The sequence below is a fragment of the Pediculus humanus genome, genomic scaffold (genome assembly GCF_000006295.1).
Source record: "Pediculus humanus corporis 1103172107613 genomic scaffold, whole genome shotgun sequence".
NCBI classification, from domain to species: Eukaryota; Metazoa; Arthropoda; class Insecta; order Psocodea; family Pediculidae; genus Pediculus; species Pediculus humanus.
This window is the reverse complement of record NW_002987227.1, coordinates 322,077-341,442: the sequence shown is the minus strand read 5'-3', so window position 1 is coordinate 341,442 and position 19,366 is coordinate 322,077. Positions and strand designations below refer to the sequence as shown.

At 24.5% G+C, this 19,366-nt stretch overlaps 1 protein-coding gene across 1 annotated transcript; it reads left to right on the top strand.

The window, feature by feature from the left end:
* Positions 1–9,740: 9,740 nt before the first annotated feature.
* Phum_PHUM244390 (Meiosis-specific transcription factor mei4, putative) lies at positions 9,741–11,172 on the top strand (the record flags this gene model as incomplete). Its single annotated transcript, XM_002426207.1, has 2 exons — positions 9,741–9,817; positions 9,900–11,172. 2 exons carry the CDS (start codon positions 9,741–9,743, stop codon positions 11,170–11,172), a joined length of 1,350 nt encoding a protein of 449 aa, XP_002426252.1.
* Positions 11,173–19,366: the final 8,194 nt, after the last annotated feature.

Genomic DNA, 19,366 nt, shown 5'->3' with positions numbered 1-19,366 from the left:
TATTTACCGCGCAACTCGTAAATTTAAAGTCGATACTACAAAAACTTCATAAGATATACTACATTTAATAAATAAATTAATAAAAAATTTTTTTTCTTTTCTTTTTAAGGTTTTTGTGCACCCAAAAAAGGTTAAACATATTCTCGAATATTCTTCAAACATTTATATACATGTATATACATATATTACAAATTATTTATATATATTACAATTCATTAAATTTTAGTATATATTCAATAAACCCCATTTCTTTATTAGTTTTCCATTCCAATACATTTTTATGATTTTTCATAACTGAAAGAAGTTATGATAGATTTTAAAAAATTTATTTTATAATTACACTGACCATATTTTCCAAAAAAAAAAAAAAAAATATGTCGACGAAAAGTCTGATAATATTTATTGTCAAATATAAAAGTTATTGAAAAAAAAAAAAAAAATTTGTTAAATTGATCATATCAAAGATATTTTTATTGTGTAAAAAATGATGGTTGTCAACAAAACAATCAAACCAAAAGTTCTTAAGATAATTATCTTAAAATTTTTTTTTTAGAAAAAAAGAAGGAAGTTGAAAAAGACTTTGTTGGTAGTTAATAAACAGGTGTTAATATTTTTCATAATCATTAAGTTATTTTTTAAATCTTCACACTTACCATTATTAACCTAAAAAAAAACTATAATAATAATGATTATAAATGTTTCTGCTAAAAAAGTTAAAAGCAGAAAAAAACACATTTTTAACATAAATACAAAAAAACAACCGGAATTTAATTAATGTCGGATTATTTAAAAAAAAAAAAAAAAAAAAACTCTATTATAATTATTATTCTTAATCTTTTACTTTCATATATATGAAAAAAAAAAAAGGATCAAAAAGGTTTTTTAAATAATTTCCAGGTGACATTGCTTCTTCGGCTTCTTCTTCTTCTTCTTCTCCAAAAAAATGTCAAAAAATTATTATTCTTTTTAAGAATTAAAAAAAAAAAAAATTTAATTGTACGTTTTTGACTGAAAAAAAAGGAAAGAAAAACTTCTAACTGACTTGTTTATTTTTGATCACATAGAAAGGACACAACCTCTTGAAATTTTTACAAAAGAAACAAAAAAGGCTCATCTAAAAAAAAGTTGTCAAATTTTTTTTTTTTTCAATAAATAAATAAATAAGAATCATTATTATTATTTACACACGAATGATGGTTACAAATATTTATCTGCTACTGGAAAAAAAAAAATTTCCTTTTTATTTATTTATTTAAATATTTAATAACAATTAATAAATTTATTAAACCGGATGCGTTTGGAAAATCTAAAAAAAAAAAAGAATAATAATAATAATTAAAAAAGTTTTTAAAAAAAATTAATAAAAAGACAAATTTTAATTTATTATTATTATAAAAAAAAATTTTTTCACAAGTTCTCTCTCTTTTTTTTTAAATTTAAATATATTTTTAATAATGTTATTCATTTTATTATTAACTTCTTACACACAAAAAGAAGAAAAAAATTATGTGTGTAACATTATTATTATTATCACGACAATAAGTCTTATAAATGAAATATTTTCGAGGTAAAAAAAAAAAAAAAAAATTTTTTTTGTTGTTGTTGTTGTTATTGAATGATTCCATTTCCTGTCAATAAGTTGTTTGTTAAAAATTTTTATCCGGAAAAGGACACAAAAGGACATACAAAACTAATAAATATTATTATTATTATTATTAAACATTTTGACCGGCAAATACAATTCAATTAAAAAAAAAAAAAAATTTTTTTCTTTTTTTTTAAATGAAAAGATTTGTTTGTTTGTTTGTTTGTTTGTCACCATCTCGGTTTACTTTTTTTTAAATAAAATAATTACAACAACAACAGGAAAATGTTGTAAATTTAAAAAAAATTTAATTTGTTAATTTCGTGCGTTTTTTCTAAATTTTAATAAATGCGAATAATATTAATAATAATAATAAATATAAATATATAAAAATAAAATATAAGAAAGAGAAAAAAAATGGTAAAATGGTAAAATATAACGCGGGTGGATGTAAAAAAAAGGTGTTGAATGAGGGTATTATTATTATTATTATTATTATTATTATTATTATTATTATTATTATTAAGAAATCCCTCGAGGGTTTCACAGAGAGTTAAGTAGTCTCTAATTCCATTATCCCACAATGTAAGAAATCCTCTAATCGTGTTTTATATTATGTTATCTATATTAAAACCAAGGATTCAAGGATAATATTCTTATTTTTTTTATTTAAATTATTTAATTTTTATGTATGTATACGTACCTACGTACCTGTATACATAAAAATTGTGACTGATAAGGAAAAAAAAAGAAAAGCGATAGAAACATTTATTAAATAAAATAAAATAATAATTCGACAACGTTTGATTTATATAAAATGAAAAGAATGAACAAATAATAATAATAATAATAATGGGAAGACTGAGAAAATTTTTTTTTTAACGATTCCGGTTCCAGAGTTGTTAACAATTGAACGTTGACGAATTGCGGGGAAAACTTTTATTCCAGTCAGCCTGACTGCCTGCCTGGAGATGAGCTTCATCGTTTTCCTTTTCCCAATAGCTCAGCAGTCTTTGATTTAACAATAATTTAATTCCTAAGATACTTAAAGACCTCCATGGTTTCTTTTTTTTTATTAATCGCTGAAAAAAAAATTTAATTTTTAATATTATTATTATTATTATTACTTTTAGTATAATACTATAATTGTTTTATAACTAAATAAATAAAATTTTTCTTTTATTTAAATATTAAAATTTAATTATGTTAATAATTTTCGTTTTATATATATTATATAATACAAACAAAAATATATATATATATAGTTTTATTGAAAAAAAAAGAAAATTGTATAAGTTATAAATGTATAAAAGAAACATCATCTACCTGAAAAAGAAAAAAAAAAGAAAAGAAAAGAAAAGGAAACGATAAGCTCATTTTCTAAAAGTCGCTTGGGAAATAAGGAAACCGTTTTTTTTTTTTTTTCTTACCGGAGGATTACGTTGCCTGGATTTTTCCCCTTCGAATCATTTGCAACTTTTACATTAATTTTTTCGTTTTCTAATCTTTAATCAAGGAGGAAAAAAAAAAAAAATTTCCCTGCCTCTCTCTCCCCCCTCTCTCTCTCTCCCTCTCTCTCCCCCCCCCTTCCCCTCCCTCTCATAAATATTATCCGATTCATAAAAAATAATTTATTGTAAAAAAAAAAAAATTTAAGCTGACGACTATCAATTAACTTTTTTTTTTCTTTTCAATAATTTTTTTCATGTATTATTATTATTATTATTATTAATCAAATTTTATTTTTTTTTGAATTCGTTATAAACAATAAATGTTATTTTAAAATAATAATAATAATAAATAATTTAAATGCTTTTTAATATACTTATTACGGTACTCATTATAGAAAGGTAAGTAATTAGGAATTTAATTTTCATTTATTAACAATAAATTTTTTTTTTTTCTCATATATTAACGAACAAAAAGTAATAAAAAATTATTATTATTATTATTATTTAAATAGAAATTGCGTGAGATAAGTGGGCCGAATTATAAAAAAAAATTTTCTTCAATAAACAATTGAAACTATATAATAAACGGAAAATGGTAATCTGGGAATTTATCGTACCTCAAAATTTAAATTGCAATTCATTTCGTTTACATTTAAAAAAAAAATTTCTTATTTTCACTTAAAAAATATTATTATTATTATTATTATTATTAGTTTAATAAAAATTAGTTCAAGTTTTCTAAATAAAAAAAAAAAAAGGAAACCATTTATTTTAAATTTAAATAACATTAAATAATAATGATGAATGCTACTTATTCCTTTCTCCTCCATTTTATCATCACGTGATACACATATATATAATTCATTCATTTTTTTTTTATGTTTTTATTTATTTAAATATAATAATAATAATAATAAAACTCTTTGTCGTCATTTTCCTAAAATTTTCATCGATTTATATATTTTTTTGAATTTTATGACAAGAGGAAAGAATTTTCATTATCGGGGTAATTTTTCCTTTTTTTTTTTTTTTCTTTTTTAAAGAAAAATAATATTTTAGCTTTTGTGAATTATTTCCTGAACATTCATTTCAAGAAGAAGAAGAAGAAGCTTTCTCTTCTTTTTGAACTATTGGATTTTTTTTCCAAGCCTTTTAACTTGTTTCCTGGAACTAAAATCATCCCTCCTCCTTTTCACCATCATCTCACAATTTTTATTTCCTTCATTCATTCACTCGAAAGTTAAATTTACTTTTATCGTTTATTATAAAAAAAAGCAGAAATTATTTATATATATATATATATGTATATAAAATAATATTTTCTGGAAACTAAAACTGGAAAAGAAAAATGTTCCAATTGATATTTAAAAAAAAAAGGAAAATTTTTAATTGATTTCGTTTATTTATAAATAAATATATATTAGTACTGTTATGTATTCGATTGTAAATCGAGATAGTATGATGTAGAATTTAAATAAATTGAAAAAGACAAGGAGTATTTAGGAAACAACCCCCCGAACCGGTGGTGGCTGCAAAATGGAGGGTGAATTACGTAACGAAATAATAAGCGGTTGGAAACGGTGACATCTGCCGCCGACCTATGCTTTCCACCATTAGATCCTTTTTTTTCTTTTTTCTTTCTAAAAGCTCTTTTTCCCATTTATAAAACATTGTTTCTTTTTTCCCTTTTTTTTATAAAAAAAAAAAAAATATATTATTATTATTATTATTAAACTTTAATTATTTATGTTTAATATATAAAAAAAAAACAAAATGAGAGAAAAAAATTATTTAAAAAAAAAAAAAAACGTTAAGTTTCAGGTTTTATAAGACGACAGCAACAGAGAAAAAAAAAGGTTAAAATTTTATCCATAACCAATGATTAGCTTATATATCCAGTTGCTAATAAATGTAAATACGAAAATTGGTCTCTGGAGAAAATTCTCTGGAGGGGTTTTTATTCGAGTAAATTTTTCTTTCCTTTTTTTGGCTTCCAGCTTCTTGTCATTTGTTCATTTTATTAATAAATCAATAATAACTTTTTTTCGTTTTGTGAATGTAAAATTGTTTTATTAAAACAACAACCCCCCCAGTAAGGAAAACGGGAAGGGAAGGGGAGGGGGAAATATGATCAACTTGATTTTATAGTGTCTGTGTGCGTGTTAAAAATATTATTATTATTACTCATAACCGACAAAGTTTTTTTTTTTTTTAAAAAAAATATTATTATTAAATTAAAAAAAGGAATAAACTAAAAATTATACGATAGGTGGGCAAATGTTTAAAAGTCAATTAAGAAAGCACTTTGCACACTTTCAGATACATAATGAAATTATTTGAAATCTTTGATGTGAGTTGGTTACTACTCGAAGAAACAGGCTTTTAATTATATCTAAAAAAAAAAAAAAAAATTTTTTTTTTTTTTTTTACTACTACTCAGGAAGCCGACATTTAATTTACACACGGCCAAATACTAACTTAACAATAACACAAGCGAAATATATATATATTGTTTTAACTTGTAAAAAAAAAAAAAAATTTGTTTTATTTTTAAGGAAAATTTATGTTGAATCAATGATGCAATAAATAATCAGTTAGAAGAAACATGAGTAAAAACGTCCTACATCATTAATTGAATAAATTCTCTTCTTTTGTGCCATAAATATATATAAGAGAGGGTGTGATAAAGTAACTCGAGCATTCGTAAATTTTATTATTTTCTTTTTATATAACGGCCAATTTTTCAATTATAACAATAATGTCAAAAACCTGACACCAGAAAACCCCCAACAAAAAAATATTTTTTTTTTTTACACGCGTGTTATTTAAAAATATTTAATAAAATGAAACATTATGTAAAACTTTGTAAATACGAAAATATTAATAATTATCTATTTATTTTATTAGAGAACCTTAAGAAAATATAATTTTTTATTTTCAACATCAAAACAAAATTTTATTTTTACAAAAGGTTTGATAGTTTGTTGAAAGAAAGAAAGAGAAGGCAGCAGTAGCGACAGCATCAGCAAAGATTGAATGAAATGGTAAGATCTTTGACAAAACCATCATTTCAATAACAAACAAAAAAAAAAGAATTTCTTCACAACTTGTGGCATTGAATAATTGAATCTGACAATGAATTTAAAATTTGCAAAAAAAAAAAAAACTCTCCAATTACAACGAAGTGTTGTGACAATTATAATCCCCTTGTAACAATAAAATAAAAAGCAAAGTGTCATCGAGATTGAAATTCTCTGACATTATGTTTGGTTGGGACCATACCTGAATGATGAAGACATTTTTACATTTGAGTGCGGTATATATATATAAAAATTCCACGTGTGGCCTCACCGAAAAAAATTATAACAAACCAATTTTTTTTTTATATGCGAATTTATTTATTTTATTGAGTAAATTTTTTTTTTTTTTTTATTGTTTAGCCCCACAATAAAAGTTTCATATTATTATTATTATTATTATTATTAGCCACATGGATTCGAATTATATAAAAACCTTCCTGTTTTATTGGCTTTAATATTTTTTTATTCAAGTGTTTACCTATTTTTAAAAAAATTTCCTTTTCAACAGGAATAAATAATTTATTTAAACTAATTTTTTTTTTCAATAAAAATAATAATAATAATAATAATAATAATAATAATAATAAATAAACCTTATAACGTATTTTATGACCGTTGTAATTGCCTACCTGAATCCATCCTTAGAATAAACCCGAAAAATAATTTTTCTTTTGAAAACTTGTCATTCAAAAAAAAAATAATAATAATAATAATATTTATGTTGTGAATGTTACGTCATTGGATGGATATTATTTATAAAAAAAAGGTACGTAACGTTTGTAATTTGTTTTAAAATTATTATTATTATTATTATTTCATTTCCGTGTGAAAATTTTTAATTTTGTAACAAAAACAACAAAAATTTACTTAAAAATTTGTTAAAATATTATTATTATTATTATTATTATTATTAATCGTAATAATAATTATCATCATTGGTTGTATTTTCCACGTGAGTGATGATCATTTTGATTTTTTTTTCCCCCCATTTGACAATTTTATTCGAAAGGGAAAATTTACAAAGATGTCGACTGTGATGAGAACGACGTTCGTCATTAATTTACCCAAAAAAAAATATATATCATGACAATTATCTAAACGGAATTCAATTGTAATTCATCACTCCTATCTCCTACTACTACTACTACTACTACTGCTACTGCTACTACGTTTGGATACACCTTTTAACTTTATTTTATAGACAGATACTTCCGGTTCTTAGTTACACCCTACATATATATGTTTCTAATCTTATTTTCCTCAGAAAACTTCGTTTTGTGTGTGTGCGTGTGTATGCGTGTGTGTGTGTGTGTGTCGAGTAAAAGAAAAACGGATGATTTGGATCGCTTGCGCTCTTTTTACTTTTTTTTTTTCACAACCACCAAATCAATATTTTAGATTTTACTTTCATATTGAAATGTTCTATGTTCGAATATATTTTTAAAAAAATTAATTTTTTTTTTCCTCTTGCACATATATACTTGTAGCGATGTAAATTTTCAGTTAAATAAATGGGGAGGGGGGGAAATTAATTAATCGTTAAAAAAGAAAAAAAGGTAAATGTTAAATGTAATTAAAAAAAAGAAAAAAACGGGGAAAAATTTTTGATATTGAAATTATTATTAAAAAAAGACAATTTTACCGAAAGTTTTTTAAACAATTATGCATAAGGCTTCGTCGAACCCTAGGGACCCTAGAACAGAGAGAGAGAGAGAGCTAAAGTAAATATTTACCAAGCGAACAAAAGATTTGTCAAAAGGGTTTTTAATATATAATACGGGATTAAGGAGACCACAAATGAAGAAATTGGAGAAGCTAAAAATTGTTATTGTCAACCTTTAAGAGGGTCATCATCATCATCATCATTGTTGCCAACCACCGTCAACCCTTTTTATTGACCGAGCCTTACGCTCGTCGGGTTTTTTTTTTTTTTCCGGGCCTTGTAATTTTGCGGTTAGATTTTCAGATAATTTGTAAATGAGATTAATCAAAGAGCAATTTTAATTTACAAAACTCTTTTGAAGGCATCAATGAAGAAATTTTCTTTTTTTTTTTTTTTTTTTAAACGAAACGATGATGATGAGGGTTGGTTGGTGGTTGTCTAAAAGGATTTTAACCTACTACTACTACTACTAGATAATTATCTTGTGAGCCCCATCCATCGTGTTTCATAATAATAATAATAATAATAATAATAATAAACTTTTAATAATTTATGTAAAGAAAACATTGCTACTAAATACAAATTTTAATTATGTATACGTGTGTGTGTGTGTTACGCTTTTCTATTTTCTTTCTCTCTCTCTCTCTTTTCATACAGTAAATGTTTTCATTCAAATATCACGTTGAATATTTTTAGTCTTCTTTAAAATCCTTTTTCCTATTTTAAAGTAAAAATAATATTTTAATCATGCTTCAACTTTTCTTTAACAAACACAAACACAGAAAAAAAAAAAAAAAAACATTTCCAAAGAACTCTACTTATACAAAAAATAAAACCGATTTTTTTTTTTTTTTTTATGGTTTCCATAAAAAATTGTTTAAAATAAAAAAAAAAAGCTTCTAAAAAGAAAAAGTATTAAGATTTTATTTTAATATACCAATAATAAATGAGAAAATTTTCATTGTATTTATATTTAATGATTCGGAATCATTTTTGATATTGATTTTGAATTGCCTCCAGCGTCCAAAACGAACCAATCAGAGACTAAGAGGGAATTTAATGTTTTATTTTGTTCGGATTCTAATACGTATTAATCCATGTTTTTCTTTTTTTTTGTTATGGATTTTTTTCTTTCTAAATAATAATTAAAAATAAATAAATCCGATCGGATTATATAATTATTATTGTAATGACTGTAATGATTAATATTATTATTATTATATTAAAATTCTATATAAATGATTAAAGTTTGTGAAATATTCAAAATAGAAAAGAAATTTAGGAAAAAGTTTTTTTTTTTTTTATATATAAAAATTACGTATGAGTAAATAGTATTGTGATGGTTTTTTAAATTTCTAATAAATCTTTTTAAAATCCTTTCGAAAAAAAAAGAAAAGTCAAGTAATAAAAAAAAAGAAAAAGAAAACAAAAATGATGCGAAACAGTTTTGATTGAATAAAAAAAAGAAAAGTAGTATATATATATAAAGTACTGGAGTTAGGTGATTTTGTGTTTAATATGTAACTGGCACTCCGAAAAAGGGAAACTCTGAGGAAAATTTTTAATAAATATAAGATGTTACCTTTACTAATATAAGATAAATTGTCATTTGTAATCAATTTAAAATGAATAAAAAGTTTGAGTTTCAAAATTACAAACAAAGTTTTAAAAGAATTGTGTTCAATTGTAAAAAATCGAATTGACGAGTTCATTTTAGAATGAGTTTTTTTAAGTTTTGAATGGGCGGAGCTTAAGTTGCTGGAGGAATGAAAAGATGTGAGAATCAGTTGATTTATGATTTTGCCGGTAAATTAATGTTTTCGGTTGAAGAATTGTTTTACGAATATTTTTTTTTTTGTTTTTGTTTTTCAACAGTGGAAATATATTTTTTTTCGGTTTTTGAAATTGATTGTTTTAAAGTGGAGGATTAAGTGAAATGTGTCGAAAATAATAGTAAATAAATGTGCAGCAATCAGAGTCCCGTACCATCGCCGAACATGGCACCAACGACTCCAGTGCTGCTTATTCAGTTTCGGGAGTTAAACATTTGATGAAAATAATGCTCATCCGTTTTCAAACGTTCGTACGCCATCTTCTTTGCTACCGGTCGATCAATATAGACTTCAACTGTACAATTATGCCGTAGTTGAAAGATTGCGGTTTTCCAATTTCGGACATTATAATAATCAGCTCCCGTTTTGCCCGGGTTATCCCTATAATCCTCGTTTGGCATTGCAAATGTCGTTATTTCACAATCGAGTCTTTCAACCGGAAGAACCGAAACCTCAACACAGCTACATCGGTTTAATCGCAATGGCCATACTTTCTTCTCCCGAGGGAAAGCTGGTCCTTTCCGATATATATCAATACATATTGGATAATTATCCTTATTTTAGATCCAGGGGTCCCGGATGGCGAAATTCAATAAGGCACAATTTATCGTTAAACGATTGTTTTGTTAAAGCGGGTAGAAGTGCCAACGGGAAAGGTCATTATTGGGCGATTCACCCGGCAAACGTGGAAGACTTCAAAAAGGGTGATTTTAGAAGGCGAAAAGCACAAAGAAAGGTGAGAAAACATATGGGTTTAGCCGTCGACGAAGAACCAGACGATAGTCCGAGTCCTCCACCCGTACCGATAACACCTCCGCCTCCGAGAGTGCCGATACCTGGACTTTGCTCGTGGCCGACGGTCGGTTCCAGTTTAGGTTTAACTACGTCTAGCCTATTTCCACCCATACAGAATTTAACACGTAAAAGACAATTCGATGTTGCTTCTCTTCTCGCGCCCGACGAAGAAGAAGAAGAAGTCAACGTGAAGCATCCACGAAAGTACGAAGACGGTTATTTGTCAAGCGACGGTGACGAAATAGAAGGCGACGACGATATAGACGTAGTTAATGAAGATTTAGCAGCCGTGGCGAATTCGAAAGAAGTGTCTCAAAGCTGTTCGAAATTGAATCGCACCGGAAGGAATAGAATAAAAAATGATTTACCTGATTCACCTAACCAAAGATTATTCGTTAAAGACTTATCGATAATAGAAAATCGTCAAACATCAACTCCATCCCCCGCATTATCAACGTCTTTTAACAAAGAAGAAGAAACTTCTCCGCTCAGGGTATCACCTATCGAATCGAATTTTTCTAACGAAACCCAAAGGCGTTCTCCTCAGTTACCATTTTGGATTCGTCAAACGGGAATAATACATCCGATGGCTATGCTACCGACAGGAAGCCTATCATTTATGGAACAACAACAACATATAGTAAATAAAATTTACGAGCAAAGATTAATTGCGGCGCAACAGCATCATCAGCAAAAATTATTGCAACAACAAAATTCATTATCGGGAGAATTGTCTCCAATCAATTTGAAAAACGAAGAAACATAGTGATAAGTGAGTTTGTTTTTTTTTTTTTTCCTATAAAATAATTAACAAAATATTTAAAAACGATTGCATTTCCGCCGGATGATATTTAAACGCTAACGGCCGACAGAGATTTTTTCCTTTTTATTTAAATTAATTATGCTAACAAAAAAAAAAAATTCTGGTCAGACACTTTATATAATATTTAGGCTCATTTTAAATCCTTTAAAATAAAAATATGTTCAAAATATTTTCCTTCCGGTTTCACATAACATATTTATGATTATTAACGGTTATTTATTTATTTATTTATTCCGCTGTAGGAAATTATTCTTTTTAGCAACATTTACTAAATATTATACATTTACAAAAATTTCAAAAATTATTGAAATGAACTGGAAAAAAAGAAAAAAATTAACAAACAAACGCGAACAAACCTGAAATCAATATTTTTTTTTTTTGTTTTATGTTTGTCGTAACATCTGGCGGAAATTTCAATCAAGAAAAAATTATATGTGCCATTATAATAATAATAATATTTATGATAATAAAAAGTTAAATATTATGTATATTAAATAAATTGTAAATTTAAAAAATAATTAACCAGTAAATTAATTAATTATCGAACATTTTCTCTCTCCCCCCATAAGTTTTTATAAGTTTTTTTTAATATTTTCATTACCATTATTATTATTATTATTATTATTTACGCGCTGTATAGTGCTATGGAAAATTTATAATAGAAAATAACACAAAAAAAAATGGTTACCCATTTTTAAAACTAATATTATTACCTATTCTTAAAAAAATAAAGATTATAATTATTTATTTTATTATTATTCTATTATTGCTCACTTTTTAACTGAGTCGCACTAAACTGTCATAGAGTAAATAAAAAAAAAAAGAAAAAAAAATTTTTTTGAATCGAAAATAAAGAACAGCAGGACTCCATTACCATTCGAGTGTAAGTCATTATAAACCATTTTGACGCCCATCAAGTATTTGTGTGTGTGTGTGTCGCGTTACTTTTACTGGAAAAAAAAAAATTTTTTTTTTTATTTATAAATTATTATTGTTAATATTTATTCATGTACGTGCATTCGAATACAAGTTTATTTGAAAACCAAAATAATAATAAAATAAAAACATGTTTTAAGAGTACTCGTATCGAAATTTTTATTTATTTGTGCGAATAATTCAAGTGTATTTAGAAAAACTTTTTTAAATTATTTATTTCCTCATAATAATAATTATTATTTTTCATTGAAATTTATTTATTCTTAAGCCTATTAAAAATAAAGATAATTTTTTTATTTAGTGACCAAACGCATTTTAAATAAAATTTTTTTAAATGGCTGAATTTAAACAAAAATGTTATTTTTAATAATTAATAACTTTTTTTTTTTTTTTAATACGTAAACGAACGAACGGGTCGACAGAAAATAAATAATCATCCCCTTTTTCTGTTCTTTTGATTTGACAAAAAAAAAAAAGTTAAAAAAAAAAAAAAATCTGGTGGGATAATTGTAGGAAGCATGTTTTTAGTCGAACAATCAATAATAAAAACTCATTTGCTACAATTCAGTTAGCATTTATAGTTGAGCGAACGCCTTGCGAACGGATGCTCAACTGGAACTCTCGATGCTTTTGAACAAAAGAATTCATTAGTAAACGTACATTTTTACTCTATTTATTATTATTATTATTATTATGACTTTTTAACGGTGGAAATTTGAGTTTAATCTCCAGATATATTTATAATCTCTCACATTTATTGACAAATTTTTTTATTTTTTTTTTTCAATGTTTTATTTTAGTGTGATTCAATAAAACTCGATTACGCTCCCCTCACCTCCCTTCTACCCCCCAAAATAATTGACATTAAATATAGAAAAGATGTATAACGTAAACAATTTTTTTTACTAACATTAAAATAAAAATAATTCGAGTAAAAGTAAAAAGTTGGAGGTGGATTCGTGCATGATATAAATAAATTTTTATTTTTTTTTTTATCATATACACGTCGGTGTTGTTTTATATACGACATGTAGAGAGAGAGAGAGAGAGAGAAAGAGAGATGATATCAGATACCGCCATAATAAACTTTTTAGAATATTAAGTAAAATAATTATGATGAATCATAAAAAGTAATTACAGGTAACAATATTTTTTAAATTACATCCATTTTCAAAAAAAAAAATTTATTATTATTATTATTATTATTATTATTATTATTATTTACTTTTTTTTCTTCTTCTTAAAAATAATATTTCAAAAAAAAAAAATGTTTTGCTTCCGAATTTTCATTTCTTTTCCAACAAAAGTCTTTGAATGAGAGAAAAGAAAAAAGTTTAAAATTTATTAAAAAAAAAAAAATTATTGAGTAATTTAATTTGACTTTTTAGTTTACCAACGCAAATTTTTTTTTTTTTTTTCTAAGTACATTAAGTACAAAAAATTTTGAAATTATTTTTTTATTTTTTTGGGGGGATTTTGAAATCCACGATATTAATAATTTTTATTAAAAAGTTATGTAATTTAAAATTTATTGACTCGGATTTTTTAAGTTTTACCTTTCAAAAACTTTCCCCCTCGCCCCCTCCCTCAAAAATCGATGATTTCATTTTTTTAAAATAATAATAATAATAATTTAATTTATTTACATAAGTACTCAATCGAATAATAATAATAATAATTTTCTCACACGTTTTAAATAAAAAGAAAAAAAAATTGAAACCGTTAATTTTATGTTAGGTATGTGTAGTCATCCTTAATGGATGACATAAAATTTCAATAAATAAATAAATAAATGAATAATACCTTTTAAGACAAAAGATATATATTTCACGCATTTACCTTCTAACAGGTAGTAAATTGGGAAAAAGTTTTGATAAGGGGCGGAAACCTGGATAATTTTGACCCTCAACCTGACAACGGGTTAACGCCTCGCCGCCATTTTTTTCTTTTTTTAATTTCTTGGCTAATAATAAATTGAAACACGCTCGGTAATTCAATTTAAAAAAAAAAAAGTAATCATAAAACTTTTTCTTCTTCTTCTTCTTTTTGTCAATAAATAATCTGAAAATAAAAAAATAAAAAAAATTAATAACAACATAAAAATAAATAATTTATGTTTGGCTATAATGATTGAAGGATCCAAACAAAAAAAAAAATTGTAAATAAAATGTGTGTGTGTGTGTGTGTGTGTGTGTGTGTGGATATGTTCTCCAGGTCTGACCGGCATCATTAAGAAATACAATCAAAATAAATAAATAAAATTCAGGTATAACCTTTTTTTTTTCTTTCACGCCAACGTTACTCGAAAAATATTTAATTTAAAACATTTTTTTCAAGAAGTAGAAAAAAAAGAAAAGAAAAGTTTTTTTTTTTTTTTCGAAATCAAAAACACAAAAAAAAAATGTTGAAAACCTAATGAAAAAGGATTTAAACGGTTCCAGCATTGAGAAGTTTACTTTGGTAAAGCCCTCGGGGGAAAAGAAGAATGGAAGACGAATTTAAACGAATGTATGCAAATTGTTTGAAATAAACGTGGGGGGAAGAAGGAGAGGGGGAATGAGGAGGGAGTGGAGAAATGGGGGTAATGGGGGGAGGGGTTCCTCCATCGAGAATTTTTTACGCTACGTGATCACGCCATTATAAAAACGTAAATGTTTTTAAAATACTCCGGAAAACTTTAATTTTATTAATATATTTTTCCTTTTTTTAAAAGGATGTTCTTCAAGAAATTATTATTATTATTATTCAATTCAATTATTATTTAATAACTTTTAAATAATAATAATAATAATAATAATAAAACTCATTGTTTTGTAAATGTAACTTTTACACAAAAAAAAAAAATATTTTGATTTATTTATTCTCATGATTACTAAAACAATAATAATGAAATTATTATTTAATAAAAAAATTTTGTAATATTAATTATTTACGAAATTTTACATAAAAAAAAAACTTTGATAATAATAATGATAAAATAATTATTTCAAAACATTTAAAAAGTGAATGTAAAAAAAAAAAATTATTTATTTGTTTCTAGTTTTAAAGGTTTGAATTGTCAATGAGTTTTTCACTAAATAAAAAAAAAATAATAATAAATAATAAAAAGAAATCCGGGGGAGAGGGAGAGGTGAGGGAAAATATGAAAAACATTATTGTTCGATAAAAATCTAAATAAAAGAAAATATTTGAAAATCAAATAGAAAAAAAAAAAAAATTTGTTGATCGGGTTGGGCTTGGCCACTTGACCATCATCAGGAAGCACAATGCCATGATTGTTTTGCTCTTATAAATGGGGGGGGGAGGTGGGGAAAAAACTTGGATCTAAAATAACATGCCAAAGAAAACAGCAGTTTTTAAGGAGTGTTTCTCTGTTTTTCTTTCTTTATATTTCCTTTTTTTTCCTTTATTTTTATATATATATATTTTGCACGTTAAATATATATTTGTGTTTACAGTTTTTATTTATTTATATTTTAATAATACGTACGACTTACGTAAAATTTAAAACATAAATATTAATTATTTATATTGATTCTATTGAATATATATATTTAAAAAAAAAAAATTTTTAGGGTTTTACAAAAAAAAAAAAAAAACAAAAAAAATAGTCAAGTGGTTGTTATAAGTGTTGTTTAATTTATTGTAATGTATCTTAGAGAGTATCAGGCATCATCATCGACAACGTTTTACAAATATTTACGTAACACATGGAAAATAAAAATAAAAAAAAATTTTTTTTTTCGGGGGGTTTTCTCATTTTGTGTGTATATAACAAAAACAATATATACACCTTTTCATATCATTTTCCAAAAGAAATATTTACGTTAAGATCCGCCATTGCTTGTGGGTGTGTGTGTGTGTGTGTGTGTGTGTGTGTGTGTGTGTGTGTGTGTGTGTGTGAAGAAGAAGAAACGCAAAGATGAAAAGGAAGAAAAGAAAAGAAAAAAAATTTACGTAACAAAAGTTGTATAATTGATGGATTTGAATGAAGTTGTGAATGTTTTGTAAAAACTCGGGCTGGCCCCAATTAGTTTTCTATAACCAACTTGGCGAACACAAAACAACAATAATAACAATCAAACGAGAGAGAGAGAGAGAGAGAGTATAATCGAAATCATTTTTTTTTTTTTTTTACACCTCGATCTTTGTTGACAACTATACAAATAAAAATAAAAAAAAACTCAAATCAAAATAATTAAAAGACTTGATTTTTGTTTGATGTTGAAAAAAAAAAAAAAAACTTTTTTATGCCACAGGGAAAAATTTCAATACCGTGACAGTCAATCAAAGATAACTCTACACTTGATTGTTTGTCTACCCGCCATCTTTTCTTTTCGGCATTCCATTTCTCAATGACATCAGCAATTTTTTATGATATTATACTTCTTTTAAAAATAAAGATGTTGTTTTTTTTTTTTTAAAAAAAAAAAATATTAAAAGTGCATCTTTCATTCGTAAAAATATTTTTCTTTTTTTTTTCCTTTTTCACCCCCCCGCCCCCTGAAAATAAATTAAAATTAAAATTTGTAATAATTTACCCGAAGAATATCATAACTCGCGTACGTTAAAAAAGGAAACTAACCAAGAAAATTTTTTTTCAATGAATAAAAGTTAAACACAAACAAAACAACAAACAAACAAAAAAAATTGATTATTTATTTATATTAAATAACTGTCGAATGATTATAATAATATTGATAATAATTTAAATGGAATTGAAAAATCTTTGTCTTTTATTTATTTATATATATATATTTAGAGGAGGATAGGATAGGATTGTTCTTTTCACCCTTCGACTATGATGACTTTTAAATATTTTTTTTTTAGTATAAGAGAATTGTTAATTTAACACCTGGGTCAACACATATACTAATATTTTAGTGGAAAATCAATCTATAAGATATACTAATTATTTTTAAGGTAGTAATAAAACGACTAAAAATATTTATAAAGGAAAAGTAACTAAAATACGTAGCCATTTTCTTTTTGTTATAAAAAAAAGAAAAATTATTATGAAAATTTTTTTTTTTTTTAATATAAATCAGAGGAATAAAAAAAAATAAAAAAGAGGAGTTGTGACGTTGTAGAAACTAATGGTTTTTTCATCTCAAAACTCAATTACAGCTTTCAAAGTGTCAAAAAATAAAATAAAAGCTGAAACAACATTAAATTTTCCGATTCGGAGCGGAAAAAAAAATTTTTTTTTTTTTTTAAAACATTCACCGAAGGAAGCAATTGTTTTACTTTTTTTTTTATTCATTTTCAACGCGTTGCTTTTAAAATTTTGTTAAAAAATAAAAAATAAAATTAGGGAAAAAAATATTATGAGAGCTTTTTAAAAAACCTTTGTATCCTATATATATATATATAATAATAATTAAAAAAAAAAAGTTAATAAAATTTTCCTTTTTTTTTCTCTAACGTATCCATAATATTTTTTTGTCAAATATTTTAGTTGAAAAAAAAAAGGAAAACAAATAAGTTTACTCTTATGATGATGAGAATGTTATATTAAATTTTTTTTTTTTTTTTTTTTTTTTTTTTTAATAAAGAAAAACGAAAAGGGCACACACATAAAAAAAAGTACCCACCACACATTATATCTAAAAAGCATTACATCCTCATAACATTTGACTTTGTTATTAAAACACCGCTCATGCCACTTAGACGAATATCGCTGTGTCAGTTCCCTATCGTTTAAACAAAAAATGTTTTTTAATCTTTTTCCTCTCTCCCTTTTCTTTTTTTACTCTTTTTCCTCCGTCCTCCTCCTTCTCCTCCCCTCCCCTCTATCCCCCCTCTCTATCTCTTTCTCTCCTTTTTTTGTTTTTTAATTTCTCTCTAAAAAGAACAACTTCGTCGCAAAAAAACTTCATTTTTCATGAACTCCCTGAAAAAAAAAAAAAAAAAAATTTTATTTATTTATAATAATTATTAATAAACAATAAACAATATAAACAATTGCACAACAAATTTTTTATTTAAAAAAAAAAAAAAGTTTAAATGTTGATATTGTTTGTTTAAAAGAAAGAAAGAAAGAAAAATAACGAACGAAAGGGTTCAAACAATGATTTACAACTTTTTATTATTATTATTATTTTGTATTTTTTTAAACATAAAAAAAAAACAATGGAAAGCTTATAAAAAAAAAATTCAAAACCGTTTGTTAAAAAAAAAAAAAATTCAAATATTTTGAAACTAATCAAGATGGCGGAATGACTTACAAAGGAAATTTTTGAATCTAAAAAAAAAAAATTTTTTTTTTTTTTTTTAGGCGGTCGACGATGATTCGCTAAAGTGGTTTAAGTTTATTGTAGATGATGGTAAAACATTAAAACAACTCCATGACAGACTTTTTTCACCTGTACCTATTAATTATTATGCCGACATTCACCGCTACCTCCTTTCAGTATGGATGCCACTTAGGCTAATATTTCCTCATTAAAATTCCCATGACTTACAATTGTTTTCAATTAAATGATGAGACAATTTTTTTTTTTTTTTTTATTAGTTGTATCTTTTATTTTTTATTTTTATTATGAATCCATGTTTGTGTTAAAACTCTACACACGCGCACACCCACACACTACAAAACTCCATAAATATTTTATTAAAAAAAAAAAAAATTTAATAATGATTTCCTTTCGCAATAAATAAAAAAATTTATTTTAATTCCGAAATTGCCATTATTATTAATATTATTATTATTATTATTATTGTTTAAAATAAAATTTTACGATTCGCAAATATTAAAAATTAATAAAAATTATTATTATTATTTAAATTAATTTTTTTTATTTATTTATTATTATTATTATGTAATTGTCTAAAGCAATTTATAAGAAAGTAGTTTTGAAAAAAAAAAAAAATTATTTATGTTATTATTATTATTATTATTATTTCAAACAATTTTTTGTAATTATTTTATTGAATTTCGTCATGATGAGTTTAGGAAAATTGTTTTGAAATTTTTTTTTTTCTTTCTTTCTTTTTCTGCCCAAAGACCGCAAAACTGGTTTTTTTTTTTTACTTTTTTTTTTCTTTAAGCAATCACTTAAGATAATATTCATGTAAGAATAATTACTAGGTAATGGAGAAGTACTGGAAATAATTGTAAATCATCATTTTTATTAAAAAAAAAAAAAAAAAAATTTCCCACCGGGAAAAAAAAGAAAAAAGTTTTTTTTTTGTTCTTTCC